This window comes from Elgaria multicarinata, chromosome 4 (genome assembly GCF_023053635.1).
Source record: "Elgaria multicarinata webbii isolate HBS135686 ecotype San Diego chromosome 4, rElgMul1.1.pri, whole genome shotgun sequence".
Taxonomy (NCBI): domain Eukaryota; kingdom Metazoa; phylum Chordata; class Lepidosauria; order Squamata; family Anguidae; genus Elgaria; species Elgaria multicarinata.
This window is the reverse complement of record NC_086174.1, coordinates 36300464-36317663: the sequence shown is the minus strand read 5'-3', so window position 1 is coordinate 36317663 and position 17200 is coordinate 36300464. Positions and strand designations below refer to the sequence as shown.

General features: G+C 37.1%; 1 protein-coding gene across 5 annotated transcripts in view; it reads left to right on the top strand.

Annotated features, from left to right (window-relative positions):
• EPRS1 (glutamyl-prolyl-tRNA synthetase 1) overlaps positions 1 to 12768 on the top strand; it is a 52165-nt gene extending 39397 nt beyond the window's left edge. For all 5 annotated transcript variants that reach the window (XM_063124079.1, XM_063124075.1, XM_063124077.1 and 2 more), the window contains 9 exons: positions 444 to 523; positions 1377 to 1478; positions 2212 to 2367; positions 2453 to 2650; positions 4024 to 4197; positions 4735 to 4895; positions 6105 to 6183; positions 10870 to 10934; positions 12402 to 12768. In XM_063124079.1, coding sequence (XP_062980149.1) covers positions 444 to 523; positions 1377 to 1478; positions 2212 to 2367; positions 2453 to 2650; positions 4024 to 4197; positions 4735 to 4895; positions 6105 to 6183; positions 10870 to 10934; positions 12402 to 12552 — 1166 coding nt within the window. In that variant the 3' untranslated portion in view covers positions 12553 to 12768. The remainder of the gene's footprint in view (positions 1 to 443; positions 524 to 1376; positions 1479 to 2211; positions 2368 to 2452; positions 2651 to 4023; positions 4198 to 4734; positions 4896 to 6104; positions 6184 to 10869; positions 10935 to 12401) is intronic.
• Positions 12769 to 17200: the final 4432 nt, after the last annotated feature.

The window sequence follows — 17200 nt, the reverse complement described above, 5'->3', positions numbered from 1 at the left end:
TCATGAACTGGAATAAAATAGGAAAATAATGTAAGTAATTTGTTACCAAGAAGAAGGAATGAGATGGAGAGTATAGGTTGGATGCAGACCTAGTCGTACTTCAATTAAACCCATTGAAATCAATGGGTTTAAGTATGGATTCAACTTGTAATGTATTTAATTTTTACTTATAAAAACTTAGTCTAATGCAAATCAAATCAAATTGTTATTTATTACGCTCGCAGACCAGCAAAATCCACACCAAAACTTGCAAAGGATAGATAAAAAGTGACATGAAAACAAAATACAGCTTAGTGAGTTACTTCTCTCAGAAAGATCTTAGTGTAATGCTTAGACTACACTCATTTTTTTATTATTGTGAAAAAAAGCTACCACCAAATCATGTTTTCAAAACTATTAGTTCAAATGGTATTCTTTTGCATTTGTTCTTTTTCATTTTGTAGTAATGTATCCTGCCTATGCAAAGTGGGTTCAGTCACACAGAGATCTACCAATCAAACTTAATCAGTGGTGTAATGTTGTGGTAAGTACAGATTATAGTTGCTGTGCTTTACATAGTGGGCAGTATCCAACAGGGCACAACTGGTAACATAAATTATGTTGTGCTAGCATAAACTACTCTAGCGCAACACCAATAGCGTTAGCTGCCGTGCCAATTTCTCATGAAATTGGTGCGCCGGCTTAACCCTATTGACATCACTGTAGTGTAATTAACACTAGCACAATGTAATTTATGTTAGTGGTTGCACTCTGTTCGATACTGCCCAGTGTGTTCATTCTTTGCTAATTAATCAATAATCTCCCCCCCTTTTTTTTTAGTCCATGATTTATTTGGCTGTGAAGTTTTCCTGTGGGGGAAATTATTTGTATTTTTGCATCAGTCATTTGACATTCACACATCATGTTCTGAATATTTTGGTCATTTATGCATTTTGGTCATTTATGCAGGCCCATTACTTCCACAACAGTTTGCAAAATTTCTGTTTTTTTTAATTGTGTGAGATGCCTCTATGTCTGACAGATTTCAAAACTACATAGAAATTAACAGAATATTTATTCATTTATTTATTACATTTCCATACCGCCCGAAAGCCAAAGCTCTCTGGGCGGTTTACAGAATCAGCACATGAAAAATATATAGCAATTTCAGTGTATGAAAATATGCTAAAAGCAAAATGCAGTTCAGATAATTCTTGACTATGTTTGTGTGAATGTTTTCTTAACAACATGTAAAATCTGCATGCCTTTATATTAATATAGCATGATGTACCATTAAAAAAAAGACTTGAGCTGTGCTAAAAATTGTTTTAAAAATATTGATGAAGAATGTAACTTTAACTTTGAATGACAGACTTTCTGGGTTTTTTGTTTTGAAGCGTTGGGAGTTCAAACATCCACAGCCTTTCTTGCGTACTCGTGAATTCCTGTGGCAGGAGGGACACACAGCATTCTCGACTTACGAAGAAGCAGCAGAGGAGGTACAAAATGCTAAATGTTTTTGATAAACTACATTATTGCCTGTCCAGTGTTTTCAAAGGACAATTCAGAAACAACTGAACATGTATATATTTACTGAGCTACTTGGGAAGCAATTTTAACAAACTTTCAGCTTTGTGCCATGCATAGTTTCCTATTTATTTTGGGTGGATAAAGTCCACTTTGTATTTTAGGATAATTGTTTTGGAAGGGAAATAGAAAAGCTCTCATCATGGAAGATGTGTTCAGCTGAGTTTGTGACTTTGGGGAATGTGTACAGTGCTGAATTCTTGTAGATTTCGCTTTTCCAAAAATTTCTTTGAACGCCTTTGATTTGATTCCAGCTGTTGTTGGCACTTGAACAATCAACAAGTTTCAAAGTTAGATGCCATTAAAGATGTGAATCCTAGAAAATAAGTGTAATTACATAATTAGAGAAAAGTCATAAACAATTGAGGAATTGAACTACAAGATTCAGAAACAAATGAGAGTTTAATTTCTGAGAATCTTAATTTGTTGTCAAATAGGTCTCTGCGGTTACTAGTATAGCTACAACATGTAATAACTTCAAGATCTTATTGAATAGCCACCATACATTATTAGGTTTGTGAAAGATTGTAGATCCTTTGCTTTTGCAGGATCCTACCAAATTTTGATGTAAGGTTTTTGATGTATATAAGAACTAAGTTTACTAATTTCTAAACTTTTAAAAATTATTTTTATTACTGGTCCTAGGTGTTGCAGATTCTTGATCTCTATGCTCGTGTGTATGAAGAACTTCTTGCAATTCCTGTTGTGAAAGGAAGAAAGACAGAAAAAGAGAAGTTTGCAGGTGGAGATTATACAACCACCATTGAGGCATTTATATCTGCAAGTGGGCGAGCTATCCAGGTATATACTAATAAATATTTTAATATAGTTTATTAATATACAAAAAGATGGTATCTGGACTTGCTTAACCTGTGCTGCCTTTCAGGGAGCAACTTCTCATCACTTGGGACAGAATTTTTCAAAGATGTTTGAGATTGTCTTTGAAGATCCAAGAATACCAGGAGAGAAGCAATTTGCTTATCAGAACTCATGGGGCATTACTACTCGGACCATTGGTGTAATGACCATGATTCATGGAGATAACATGGGTTTAGTAGTACCACCCAGGGTAGCTTGTGTTCAGGTGAGTAAAATATTTGTTATGCTTTTATTAATGCCAGTTAACCTTCTCCTACTCCGCCCCACCTTCCTTTTGTTTCCTTCCTATTTCCTAGAAGAGGGAAATACACATATTGGGCTGGATCCAGATTAAGCAAATTGCACATAAATCCTATTCTTAAGTTAATTGGAAAGTAGGCCATGACCAACTTGTTCTATAGGTTTAATTGGAACTAACTCTGGATCCAGTCCATTGAGTTGGCTTGTGCAGCTACTGCTTTCCTCTGACTGTCCTTTATGGAGAGGAAGCAGGATGATACCATTATTGTTACTTTGTCTTCATGCAAAAAAACTGATGCACCAGCTTCAAAGAGCTTTGTCAGTTCCGTGTCTCAGACCCTCTGTCTGTCATTGCCATCCAATTGTAACTGTTTTTCTCCTTATGTATCTTTATATATGAGAGAGAGAGCTCTGGCTATTGGGCGGTATAGAAATGTAATAAATAAATAATAAATAAATAAATAAATAAATAAATAGCTTAATAGGCAGATACAGGGAAAAGTAACATTGGAATGGGGCCTTTATGTGGTAAGAGTATTTTAAAGGTACCTCCATTAGGAGGTGGATATTTGTATATATTTGAATATTTATTTATTTAAAACATTTATTTCCCGCCCTATATCAATAAGATCTCAGGGCAGCATACAGATAAAAGCATACAGTATAAAACAGTAAATATACATAGCTAAAAACAAACTAAACCATAAACCAAGTTAAAACAATATATAATTTAAAAGCAGTAAAACTATTAAAACAATGTGCCAACTTCGTGAATTCAACCACTAAAAGCTTTGTTAAAAAGCCATGTTTTCACTTGGCCGCAATCAGGCCTCCAAGGGGAGGGCATTCCACAGTCAGGATGCCACAACAGAGAAAGCCCTCTCCCTTGTCCCATCATAGCGAATGTGTTGTGCTGGTGGGATGCGGAGAAGGGCTCCTCCAACAGATCTCAAGTCTCAGGCAGGCATAATACTAGCTTTGTACCTTGGAAATTGAGAAGAATTGAATTAACTTGGCTGGCAAGTAATATGTTTAAGATAACCTTACTTTTACTTTGAACTGGACAGAAATTATAAAAGTAAATTCTTGGTTAATAAAACTAAAGCATATGGAAGGATCATCACAATGTACTGTAAAACTACTGAGAACTATCTAAACCCTTTTGTTTTTAGTATTTCTTCCCTTCATTCAAGCAGTCTTATAGTTTTCCATAGCTCTTTTGGATGGTCTTGCTTGAAAATGATGGATTAAAAAACGCTGACAAATTTGATGTCTGCATATTATAAATCCTGCAAACATTAATGTTCCTTACTTTATAACCACTGCATCATTATTCAGGTTGTCATTATTCCCTGTGGTATCACTAATTCGCTTTCTGAAGAAGACAAGGAGGCCCTGATGACAAAATGTAATGAATACCATAAGCGATTACTCAGTGCTAACATCCGTGTGCGGGCTGACTTGAGAGATAACTATTCACCTGGCTGGAAATTCAATCACTGGGAGCTTAAGGTAAATGTTGCTTCAATTCTTCTCTGATAGATTCATTGTTGTCAGGCTTTCCTTGGAGTTGGTGGCATACGTGGAATATTAATAGAAGTAATCAACGTATCTTACCACCTGTGAACTCTTTCGATAAGTACATGCCATCTTCTGTTCTTGGGAGATGAACATATGTGTATTTTCTAATTTTGACAAATCATCTGTTCAAGAGTGTCCACATAATAAGCTTTTCCACCTCTCAGTATCCATCCTCCACATAATACTTCACTGCTGAGACTGGGAAAGAGTAATATGTTTTTGACGGTATGAACAAAACCTTCAACATCTTTCCATATTGGATCAGTAGCCTTAATATTTTCTGATTCATATTATGTTGGAGAATGGAATAATTTTCAAAAATATTGTTTTCAAAAACATATGTCTCGGTGGTCTTGGAAATAACTGAGAGCATCCCTTTCCCTTAAATTGTTTCTGTGTTCTACTTAAGCAGTGCAGACTAATGCAAAGAGGCACACAACGCTCTGCTTATGGCCTTTTGCTTCTTAGGGTGTTCCAATCAGGCTTGAAGTGGGGCCCCGAGATATGAAAAATCATCAGTTCGTAGCGGTTCGAAGAGATACAGGAGAGAAGTCAACATTTGCTGAAAATCAAGCAGTGGACCATCTCAGACGTGTTTTGGAGGAAATCCACACAAACCTTTACAACAGGTTAAGCATGGGGAAACCCATTTTCTGTGATTACTAATTGGCAAATTTAATTTTATAGTGTATAAGTTTCATTCATCTGCCTGCCATTTCATCTGTTTCGGAAGGTCTAGGGACACATTAACATAAAAATGTTTTAGAGCAAAGGTCTATCTAATTTAGCATCCTGTGACCCACTGTGGCCAACCAGATGTCTCTGGGAAGCTGACAGGCAGGACGTAACAGCAATAGCTCTTTCCTATTGTTTCCCAGCAACTGGTATTTAGAGGCCTCTGATTCTGGAGGTAGCATATAGCCATCATGTCTAGTAGCCATTGAGTACCCAAGTAATTGTGTAGAGAGGACCAGTTCTCACAGCTTAGACTTTGTTTTCTGCCTGGCTTGCACTGTGTACATGGCGGATTAACCTATCTGTTCTTCACAATGTATTCTAACCACCTCAGAGTTTCCTAACTGGTTGAACTGTGGCGTGTAAGATTTGTGGGGCTACAATTTTTTGATGATGGCCAATGACATAGTCACATCATTTGTCTTTTGGTGTAACGCAAGCATGCAATCACTAAGAGTAGTTACCCACTCGTTGACAACTGAAGCAGAACATCCTGATATTAGCAATTCCTTGTATTTTCAATATTTCCTTTCACCACTCCATGGTGTGACACCTAGAGAGAGCGTATTGTAAAGCCTAAATGGATAGACTCAAGAGTCTCTTGAAATGGGCTATAGTCAATAGCTGTATTAAATATCCCAACTTGTGGAAAGTCTTCTAGAAGGTCATCCCCCAAAACCTAACTCCTAATAACTAAAAAATAATAATTTCCTCATTGCTCTCCTATTTCCATAACCTGGTAGGTAAAATGGTAACTGGATTGTCTGATGATCAGGATCGGTATTGGCACAAGAGTTTGGAGGTGCAGAATGAGATTTGCTTTAAACTTTATTCTATATGAGTTAATTTACTATAAGTGTAATGTAGCCTCTAGCCATTGGGTGGACAAAAGCTTGAGTGTAATCACTGGTGCACATTCCACAAAAAAATCTTGTTTTAGAGACAAAGTTATTAGACGGGAGTGTTAGGATGGTGAGAATTATACTTTCTAAATGCAAGTCTTTTCTCATATTAAAAAAATCAGGTTCAGAAAATAAATGGTGTGTGTTTATATACGCATACATACATTGTGTGTTTACATTGACTAAATTTCTTCTTCTCAGAGCTGCTGAAGACCTTAAGAGTCATATGGTCGTGGCCAATACAATGGAACAGTTTCAGAATGAGCTTGATTCAGGAAAGGTAAAGACTTGGCACTATGACTAAAAGCTTCATCCCACGTACCTGCTTCCCTCGTATTATCCCTGTAGCACTAAGCTTTTGCGGTTGTTGTTGTTTTTGCTACCGGGCGACAGCGATCCTTTGCATACCAGGAAGTGAGTTTAAGGGGGGGAAATGTAAAAAATCATAAAAAATCAACGGATGACCCAATTCAATTCAAATTTGCTATGCTTAAAGCTCTCCCTTATATCTATTACTGTGCCAATTTTGGTGTCTTTAGCTTTAAAGCTTACGCAGATGTAAGCATTTCTTTAAAATCCTGCTCAGAAGATATGCTCAAAAAGTGGCGGCTCAGAAGATACGCTCAAAAAGTAGGGGCTAAATACAGTGAATCTTTTTGCTTTATTGCACAGTTAAGGCAGGATGCATGGGAGTACTTCACAATCAAAGCAGATTATAAGGTGGAAAATTTCTGAGTCCTTTGCATGCAATTTGCAGTGATTGCACAGTATAACGCTGGTGTGATAAAGCTCTTAGGCCTGTGCTCATTTAAAAAGGCTTAGTGAACATAATGTGACTTATTTGCTAGGGCAGGCTGCAGTTCTTCTTTTTTCCTTTTCCTTTTTTTTTGTTGCAAGTGAAGCCATGTGTATAAACATACTTGATCAACATAAGCTAATGAAAGGATTGCAGGGTTCATTGTTTGTATTGGTCTAAAAACATTTATAGTGTTTAGGGATTCGAAAGAATACCTGGAGTCTCAAAGAATGCTTAATGTTCAATCAGCATTCCTTTTATGTGAACTAAAGATTGCAGTTGTATGACATGTTGTGCAGTCTACAGTTTTTTGAGTTGCTGTTGAGGTGCTGTTTTAAAAAGCTTCAGTCTTGTAGGCTCAGTTATGTATACATTGCACTTGTTACTGCTGAATGTTTTCCCCTCATGGTGAGCTCCTGTGAAGAGTTCTTCCTCCATGAGGGCTGCTAATTCTAGCCTAGATGATACCACAATGGTGCGAGGCATCTCTATGTTACCAGTGTTGCATTGGAAATGATCTATGGCAAGCTGTTTGTCATGACAACTATGCCGATCAATAGTGTATGAGTTGGCACCAAGTTCCCTCTGTGTGCCCCTCAAATAGTTGTATAGATGAAAGCTGTCACTCAAATCATTAAGAAGGTGACACTAAACTTAACTGTGCCTCAGTTTCAGTGGAATATGACATAACACATAATAGCAAATTGAATTATCGATCAGATACTGTAACAATGCGAATAACTGTAAAATAATTATGGAACAATATAATTAGTGTGTGTCAGATCAAAGAACACTTTGCTTGCGTCAAAGAACTCTTTATATCTGATTTCAGTAGAGGCCATCAAGTGCATACAGTGATGTTGGGTGACCAGAGGTTATTGGAACTGATATGAAGTAGCAATGAAGCACTAGTAATTCTGCAATAAACTATTTTCTATGTTTACAAGAGTGTTTTATGCCCTGCCGGTTTTACAGTTCTATTAATGCATTTCTTTGGTGCAAATTGTTCTAAAGCAGCACTGACCTATTTTTTGATAACATTTATTAGGTCAGGTTCCTTCATAACTCTTGGTATGTAGAAGAGACAACAGACTTAACAGTGTGGTACTTTTTATATCGAGGTACTCTTAAGCATCTTATTGCTGTGTGTCTTCAAATTAACTAGACCTTAGAACCAGGGTATTTTCCACCCTGTTCTTCTCAAGTAACAGATCATAAGAGCCGTGTTGGATCAGACCAAGGGTCTATCTAGTCAGGGGTCCATTCTGTTCATACAGTGGCCAGCAACGTCTGCCGTGGAGTCCACTGAATGTCCTTCAAGGAGCAGGAGCTTTTATGTGATTTGGTACTGCCAGTGCTCTTACTGTTAAACTCTTGAAAAGAACTGGATACAGATCTGTGTAATATTGTCCATTACAATTATTTTCGATAAACGTTATTTTTCATAATTTTATTTCTTTGAAATTTACAGAAATTCCTTTGTTGGTTGTTTAACTACATTAGGCAAGTCAGTTAAACAGGCTTTTTTCTTTTCTTTTATGGCTCAATGTTTTCAGTTCCTGCAAAACTGAACACATTTCCCTAAAAAGATAGTAGGCTCTCTTATTGTATACTCAGAGTTTGAATCAGTTTCTTCTTTCTCCATACTTAAGATCTATGCAAGTCAAAATGAAGTGTGTCAAACTGATGTTTGGTCACTCAAATAATTCTCAATTATGAGAAATTATTAACTTTCTTACGTGCTATATGTGTTGTCTTTGAAGCTGGGTTTGGTTGAAGTTAAATTTCAAATCTAGCAAATGCCTGTAAAAGCCTTTATGACTGGAAAATCAAACAATGTAAAGGACATCTTTATTGAAAAGTTAAAGCAGTTCCTTGAAGTTCAAGAACTCATAATGCTATTTGTTCTCCAAACCACAGGCACATAATTCCATCTTATTTATGCATTCTGTTGTCCCAGTCTAGTAATGCCTTGTGAGTGTGAACTTCCTGCACATATACCTGTCTCCCCATTGAAGTGAGGAGCTGTGTGTGTGCATTGCAAAGCACGTTTGGCTCTGGATCTAAGCAAGTGTTTCTTAAATTGGTAGCTTCTAGAAAATAGATGACAGTCAAAATATTTTACCGTTCAAGGTAGCCCAGAAATAATTTTAGATAGATATTCATTGAATGGCTTTTGAAGAGGAAGCTTTGCATTGAAAATCTTCAAAACTACACTTCTGGGGAAAGTGTCAGGGATAAGTGCATCATTAGACAAGGAAGATTTGTCTATATATTTATACTCTTAATATGGTCTTGTGTTGATGTGTTGCACATACAAGGATGGATCCAGGTTACGTTAGTGAAATGAGGTATCATTGAAATCAGCGGGACGTTAGTTATGATTTATAGATTTCAATCAGACCTAAGAGTGATTACCTCCATGTGCCAGTAAAATGGAAACCACTGGTGGAATGGTTTTCTCCATCTCCTATGACCCCCCCCCCCCAATCTGCTCCAGAGGGCCCTTTGGAGCAGGTTTGGGAAGTACTTATGGGGCTGTAAGGGGGGAGGCAATTGGAACTCCTGTTGCACAGGCATTGGGTTTAAGCCTTATTCTGATCCAACCCATAACCAGGAAATAAATGTACTGCATTGAGAATCTGTGCCATTAAGGGATTGAATGATCAAGTAAGTTAATATTGGGTTGAGGTGACTTTGTTATAAAATGAAGTAAATATATTGAGTGAAAGAACACTAATGACTATGTTTTATAAATGCATTTAATCTGGTCCCCTCACTTAACTCTGTACTACATCTCCGCAATGTTGTAGATTTCTATTATTATTATTATTATTATTATTATTATTATTATTATTATGTTGTAGATTTCTATTATTATTATTATTTTATTTTATTTTATTTTATTTTATTTTTAGTAGTTCTGGTTACATCAGTCAAATGTTACATCATTTGTATATACACCTATATCTATACATTCCATATCAATCCAGATGCAAATTACAAGTTTCCACCTTGAGTGAATTCCCCCTCCCCCAATATTGCCGTCCTCCTATCCACTCCAAATGTCTGTGTATAATAACGGGGGTGTTCGCCCCTCTTCTTCTTTGTTCACAAAGTCAATAAACTTCTTCCAGACCCCCACAAATTTATTTTCACATAATTGTTCTCACACTTTCCTCATTTTTTCTGTCAATTTTTCTAGAAGGGCAACCTGCCAAACCCTTTGATACCAGTTATCAATGTGAAGCCCTTTGCCATCCTTCCAGTGCCTGGCAATCAACCCTCTTGCCGCCAGTAGAAGGTGGCCTATTAAATCCTTGTCTAACAGTTTATTGTCCAGTCCTCTATATAAATTTAACAGTGCTAGATGGGAGAATGGATCAACCTGGCCAATTATTGAGCTAATCTCCTGGAACAGGAGATTGTAGATTTTTTCTGATTTGTTCTTATATAAAGTATGAAAGAAGATGAGCAATCTTTACAAATATTTTTTTAAAAAATGCAACCCCTTGCAAAGGAGATTTCCCCCCTCCCTTTGGGCTTAAAATGCATGGAAATATTTGAAAAATTGTAGGATAGTAACATACTTTAAGAATAAAAAATATATTATAAAATGTAGATATTAATGTGTGGAAAACAGAATGGAAATTTGAAAGAGGAACTTTTCCTTTTGTCTCTCATTCAACAACAACAAAAGAATGATTCTTTTAAAAAATTGCCTGTTATATCTTTCTTCAAATCCTTTAGCTTTCTAATGAAGGGTTTACTGAGTTTTACCACCAGGGGTGACTTCATATTTTCATTAGATCTGTATTTTAAACATCCTATCAGAACGTGTTGATTTTTTCTTTGATTCCGGGAACTCTAAACTGAGTCCAGTCTGTTTAATACATAAACATCTCTTAGTAGCAGATTCTATTTCTGATTTCTAGTTAAATAGAAGATGGTAAGATTCACAGAATTCCTTCATCTGACTTACTTCAAGACAGCAAAATCAGATAAACACCATACTAAATTCATTTCAGCTACTTTGTGTTGCAGATAAGGACAGGCAGCCTATAAGGCAATAACAATGGCTTATTAAATATGGAAGGAGTTTCTTTTTTAAATGAAAAGATTTTCCACTCATATCAACTCAACAATGTGTGTTTTTCTTTCTTACTTCAGGTAGTTCAGATTCCTTTCTGTGGAGAAATAGAGTGTGAGGACTGGATCAAAAAAACCACTGCCAGGTAAAAGTGTGTGTATGTGTGTGTAAAATATATGCAGAACTTTAAAAATGTATATTAGCAGTTAGGATGTACACTATATTCTGAGGCTTTAAAATGTGCAATAACGTTTCTTGTTTAGGTTAAAGTAGGACTTAGTTCTTGTAGTAGATGTATGTGAGACTAGGGCCCACTCCAAAGAATTAGATCACCAAGGAGTGTGATCTGTCTGATAAGGAGTTTTGTTTTAGGCCTGTGGACATACTGTGACAGCAGACATGTATAATCCTTGGAGCTTTTCCTCTCATGGAAAGGCACTTACTGGATCTTCACTTTTGTAGTCACTGGAGAAAAGAGGACAAGATCAGAAATTTGGTGCAGTCTTTTAGTAATATGGTGCAATCTGCCAAGAGATTCCTGGGTTCTAGGTCCATCTGTTGCCCTGCGGCATTCTTACTAATTATGATACAACATCTTGTCAACAATGGTCCATTAAAAATCCATGTAGGCAAAGGGGGAGATGGAAAGTGTACGCAAGGTGGTTTGGGAAACTGACTTGAAGGAACAAATAGGGCAACAGAGTTGGGAAGGGATATGAAAGAGTGTTGAGAAATATGTCTGTGAGGATAAAAGAAAATTATTATAAGATTGTATGGAGGTGGTACCTAACACCAGTAAGATTAAATAAAATAAATAAGATGAATTCAGCAAGCTGCTGGAGAGGTTGTCAAAAGAAAGGAACGTGAATGTGGTGGGAATTCGAATTTGTACAAAAATTATGGAAAATGGTGTTTAATGAGATAAAAGAAATTTTAGGAATGGAGATTGAAGAGACACCTATAGTGGCATTGTTATCATTATATGGAGAACTGAATTGTAATAAAGAGACAAAAGAATTGATAACAAATTTGTTAACAGCAGCAAGATTAATGATATCTAGGAACTGGAAGGTTCAAGGGGATTATCATATAGAAGATTGGTATAAAGAAATATGGGATATTGCTATTAACGATAAATTAATATGTAATGTAAAAGTTAGAAGAGGAATGATAAAAACGAATGATTTTGAGGGAATATGGAAACAGTTTCTAGAATTTGTATTATCAAAGGGGAGAGGGAAAACACCTCCAGAGGAAGCAATGAGATTTTGGAAACATGAATAAGATCTCGTGGTTGGGGGGAGCACTTTTATGTTAAGTATGATTATGTTAATAGAATTAAGTTAGAATATATGCTATCAAATGTTTATTTTATATTATTGTCTATTACGTAGTATTGTTTTATTTGTATTGATGTATTGTTTGAAGTATTAAATAATTTTTTTTTTAAAAAAAAAACCATGTTGGTATAGCTTTTATGACTCTTTGTGAAAGGCAAGGCAAACATAGGTTAGGATGCTCATGTATAATACCTTTTTCTAGCTCACAACTGCAGAGGGGTGTTACAATTTAGATGAGTTGGCAATTAAAGGAAACCTGCTTTCTCTTTCAGAGATCAAGACCTTGAGCCAGGTGCTCCATCCATGGGAGCAAAAAGTCTCTGCATCCCCTTCAAACCTCTGTGTGAGCTGCAGAATGGAGCAAAATGTGTCTGTGGCAAGAACCCTGCCAAGTTCTACACCCTCTTTGGCCGTAGTTACTAAGCTGCTAGTTGAAAACAGCAGCTTCCTTATCTTTCAAGTTCTCAACTTTTTAAAATAGAGACTGAAAACTTCCCAGATCCTATCCAGGTTTTTGTTACTTTTTAAAACAGCAACAAATAAAGCCATACAGCGTCATGCCCCTTCAGTCAGACTAGCAGTAATGCACAGACTTTTCTGTACACATCATCTCTACTAATAAATACGTATTGTCAACTATCATCTGGCTTCTTTTTTGCTTAAGGGAAAAATAAATGGTAACATATACACAAAGGTTTGGTGAATTGTGCAACGGATGTGTATATGTGCAGTATAGCGTTTGAACATTTTAAAACAAAACAAAACCTATCAGTATGAATTTCCAGAGGGGTAACTGTGTTAGTCAGTTGCAGCAAAGACCACAAAAGAGTCTTGTGGCACCTTAAAGATGTAACAAATTTATTATGTTAGAATTTTTCATGGACTATCAACTTCTTCACCGGAGACATATAATATTACATTTCTATACCGCTCGATAGCTGAAGCTGTCTGGGCAGTTCACAAAATTTAAAACCACAAAATACAGCATAAAATACAATATAAAATATAAAAGTTTAAAACTGCAGTATGATAGTATGTTGAAATAACATGCAAATTCAATCTGACTATTTACATGATTCCATTAGCATAACATAAACACATTGTGCAGGGGACCGAGTGAATGGCAAATCATAGCTGATGGATTTGTGAAAGCATTCTGGGAAGCTGTAGGCAAAAAGGTTTCTTAAGGAACAACCATGTTTTTAGATCTTGATCTCCAGTTCAAATGTTATGGATTTTTACCATAATACATGTGGTGGACATGTACCAAACTCAGCTGCCGTGTTTAAATGTGAATCAACATTCCCTAAATAAGTTAATAAACATGGGAGGAAAAATATATAGTAGTTATGATCCAATCCAAAGTTAAGTATTTTGAAGCCTCTCATGTCAATGGGAGAGCGAGACTTAAACATGTGATTAACTATTTGAGATCAGTAGAGTTTACTAGTGCCTACCTTTGGCTGGGTTGTGTTCTTTGTATTTAGTTCTTTTCTCAATTACTTAAACATTCTACATAACATTTATGTAAGGAAGATTTTGGGCCTCTCACCTTATTCTGCCATCTTACTGGTTGCACAGAATGTGCACTGAAACTCTGAAGGAGAGATTTCCTCATTTTAGCCAAGGGTAGGGTTTGAACAAATGACATAGGGCATTATTGAAATAGAGCAGTTCTGAATTTGCCATTTACTTCTTCAAAGCTGGAGTGACTCAGAAACCAACATTGTTTAATGTTTTCATGCCACCCATAGAAGTGATCTGTAATTATCATGATGCAGCTGACATTATTGTCAGGTTTGTGAATAGGACTTAGTAAGGGCAAAAGATGGAATACCTTCCTGTTTGCAGATGCCTGGAATATAATTGATATCCATGGTCATTGCAGTATTGATTTTCACAATGTAAAACATATTGTTCTTAAATCATTTCCTTTGGTGAGGATTATGCATGCTTTTTAAAGCCATTCTAGTATCTGGTATTTTAATATTTTATCTATAACTTAAGAACATAAAAAGAGCCCTGCTGGATCAGACCAAGGGTACATCTAGTCCAGCATCCTGTTCACACAGTGGCCGACCAGCTGTCAACGGGAAACCCACAAGCAGGACATGAGTGCAAGAGCATCCTCCCGCCCCTGTTGTCCAGCAGCTGGTGTACATAGGTTTACTGCCTCTGATCCTAGAGGTAGCATAGAGGCATCAGGACCAGTAGCCATTGATAGCCTTCCCCATGAAATTGTCTAATGCCTTTTAAAGCCATCCAAATTGGTGGTCATCACTGAGACGTGTAGCAGCAAATTCCAGTTTGACTATGCGCGGTATGAAGAAGTACTGAATCTCTCACCAATCAGCTTCATGGGATGACTGGGTTCTAGTATAATTTTGCACGCCTCTATCATGTCCCCTCTTACTTGCCTTTTTTCTAAGTTAAACAATCTTAGCTGTGTAAGCTTTCCTCTCAGGGGAGTTGCTTCAGCCCCTTGATCATTGTAGTTGCCTTTTTCTACACTTTTTCTAGCTCTACAATATCTTTAGGTGCAGTGACCAGAACTGTACACAATAGAATTATATAAGAACAGTAGGATATTGGCTGTTTTGTTCTTAGTTCCTTTCCTAATTATGTCTAACATGGAATTAACCTCTCTCTTTTTTTTTTTACAGCAGACACACACTGGGTTGACATTTTCATTGAGCTGTCCACCACAGCTCCAAGATCTCTTGGTCGATCAGTGCTAGCCCAGATCCCATCAGGGTATACTTGAAGTTGGGATTTTTTTGACCCAATGTGCATTACTTTATGCTTGCTTTTAGTAGGTTGAATCCAAAGGTATCCTTTTGTAGGCAGAAGGCATCTTCCACTCCCAGAAATTGTATTTTACTGCTCACACGAGAGTGATGCACAGGAAAGTGAAACTAAATCCAGACATTCTTCTGCTTGTTCAACCCTCTTGTAGATGCATGATAACTCCTATAGAACCTACTATTCTAATACTCTGTGAACTGCACAAGCTGTCTAGGCATTTGCAGAGAACACTCACCATTCTAAAAGATCTACACAATTCACCACTTAGATTACATAATTCTTAAATTCTTTCTACTCATGGGGGGTGGGGCAGACCTCTCTTGATGAAGGAATTACCTAGAATTAGACCTGCAACAACAAAAAGGCCAGATTCATACTTTTGTTGATTTAACTCTTGGTTTTAAGAAATGGAATCCAAAATACAGTCTCTTCAGAAGACCTCAATCAGGAGGGAGCATACAGATGGGAAAAGAAAGCTATGCAGGTCCCAGGCCACTTGCAACTTTTAAATGTTAAGACCAGCACTCTCTGAATTATATCCCATAGCCAATGTAGCTGCGTATAGTTTCTTGAGATTGGCCACTGATATATATATCGCACAGAGTATTTTCTGTCTGTTCTTTGCATGAGAGACTGCTTAGAAATTAATTGTGACAACTGCTGTTCATCGAACATGGTTAGATTCTTTTGAAACTGAAAACCCATGGGGAAGCACTACTAGCAGAAACAAAAACCCAAGTAGCAAAAATTCCATTTGTGTTTTGAGCAGCTGCTTCTAGGGCTGTGCATTCATATTGGAGCTAATGAAAAAATGAACCTAATAGGACCATTGAGTTCAAAATTTGTTCTGAAGCCAATGAAGAGAGTTCCCCATTTCTACCATTGTGGATGGGGGGTAGGTTTACCTGACTCCAGTATCAGGAATGCTGAGTTTAATGGTCCAGCTGTCCAAATTGTATTACACCATTTTTCATGACAGATGCCATTGCCGCCGCCACCACCTCTAACCACCACCACACACACAGTTTAATGACAGGAAAAACCCGACAAAGCAACAAAGACAAATATAAACAAAAATAAATTGAACTAATACATAATTGAACAACTCTTGTAATAAATGAGTTGAATGAGATCTTTAACAAATAAAGTAAGTGAAATGACATGGGAAAATATCCCTTGCACACCCCTAAGTAGCTCATCATCAGGAGAACCTAATGCAACTTTCCAAGACGACTAACTCCAAAAAGGAGCTACAACAGAAGCTGCTCATGCAAATGGCTCCCTGTGTGAAACTCAAGTCCATGTTTTGAGTAGTTTATTTATTTATTACATTTATATCCCAAACTTTTTCCCTCCAAGGAACCCAAGGTGGCGTACATAATCCTCATCCTCTCCATGTTATCCTCGCAACAACAACCCTGTGAAGTAGGTTGGACTGAGAGTCTGTGACTGGCCCAAAGTCACCCAGTGGGTTTCCATGGCCGAGTGGGAACTAGAACCCGGATCTCCCGACTCCCAGTCCAACACCTTAGCCACAACACCCTAGTTACTCGTGTGGATCTCTTGTTCCGTTTCTGAACTAGGCCAAGAAAAATAGTCCTAGGAATAAAGGAGCAGCAAGGTTGTGTACTATACTTAAAACAATCTTTTCTACAATGAAAATACAATTGTTTCAACTTAATGATTACCCTGAATTACAAGCAAAATTGGTAAAATGACTACATTTCTACCTTTGAGCCCATTTAGGCTGTCACTTTGTCTAAAAAAAGAAACATTAAGAAGACCTAATCCCCGGTAATCAGTGCAAAGACTCTGTCTGGCCTTTATAACCTCAGGCCTGTTTGCACAAGAGTGCTGAATTGCAGGCTGTATCCATTACTGTGACCCCAAATGACCAATTTGTCATGAAAGTACTTGAATGTGGGCTGCCCAAAGAACAGGCGTCCACAAAAACTGTCAAACTGTACAGCAAATAAGCACCCGGTTGCATTCCTAAGGACTGTGATTGCCAGAAGACTCCCAGAAGATCTGGATTTACCTTCTACTCAACACTGTTCTAAAGCTAGGGGAATATTTGGGGGGCACTTACATATCACCAAGGAGGAGAAAATGTTCCCCCCCAAAGGGAAAACAACGATTTGCATAAAATTTACATCTGCTAATTTATATATATGCGCGCAAATGTAGAAATAATGACTATAATATACAGTTCATTATAGCCAAAAAGACTGTAAACCGGTGACACATTGTCCCTGCCCCTGGAAAT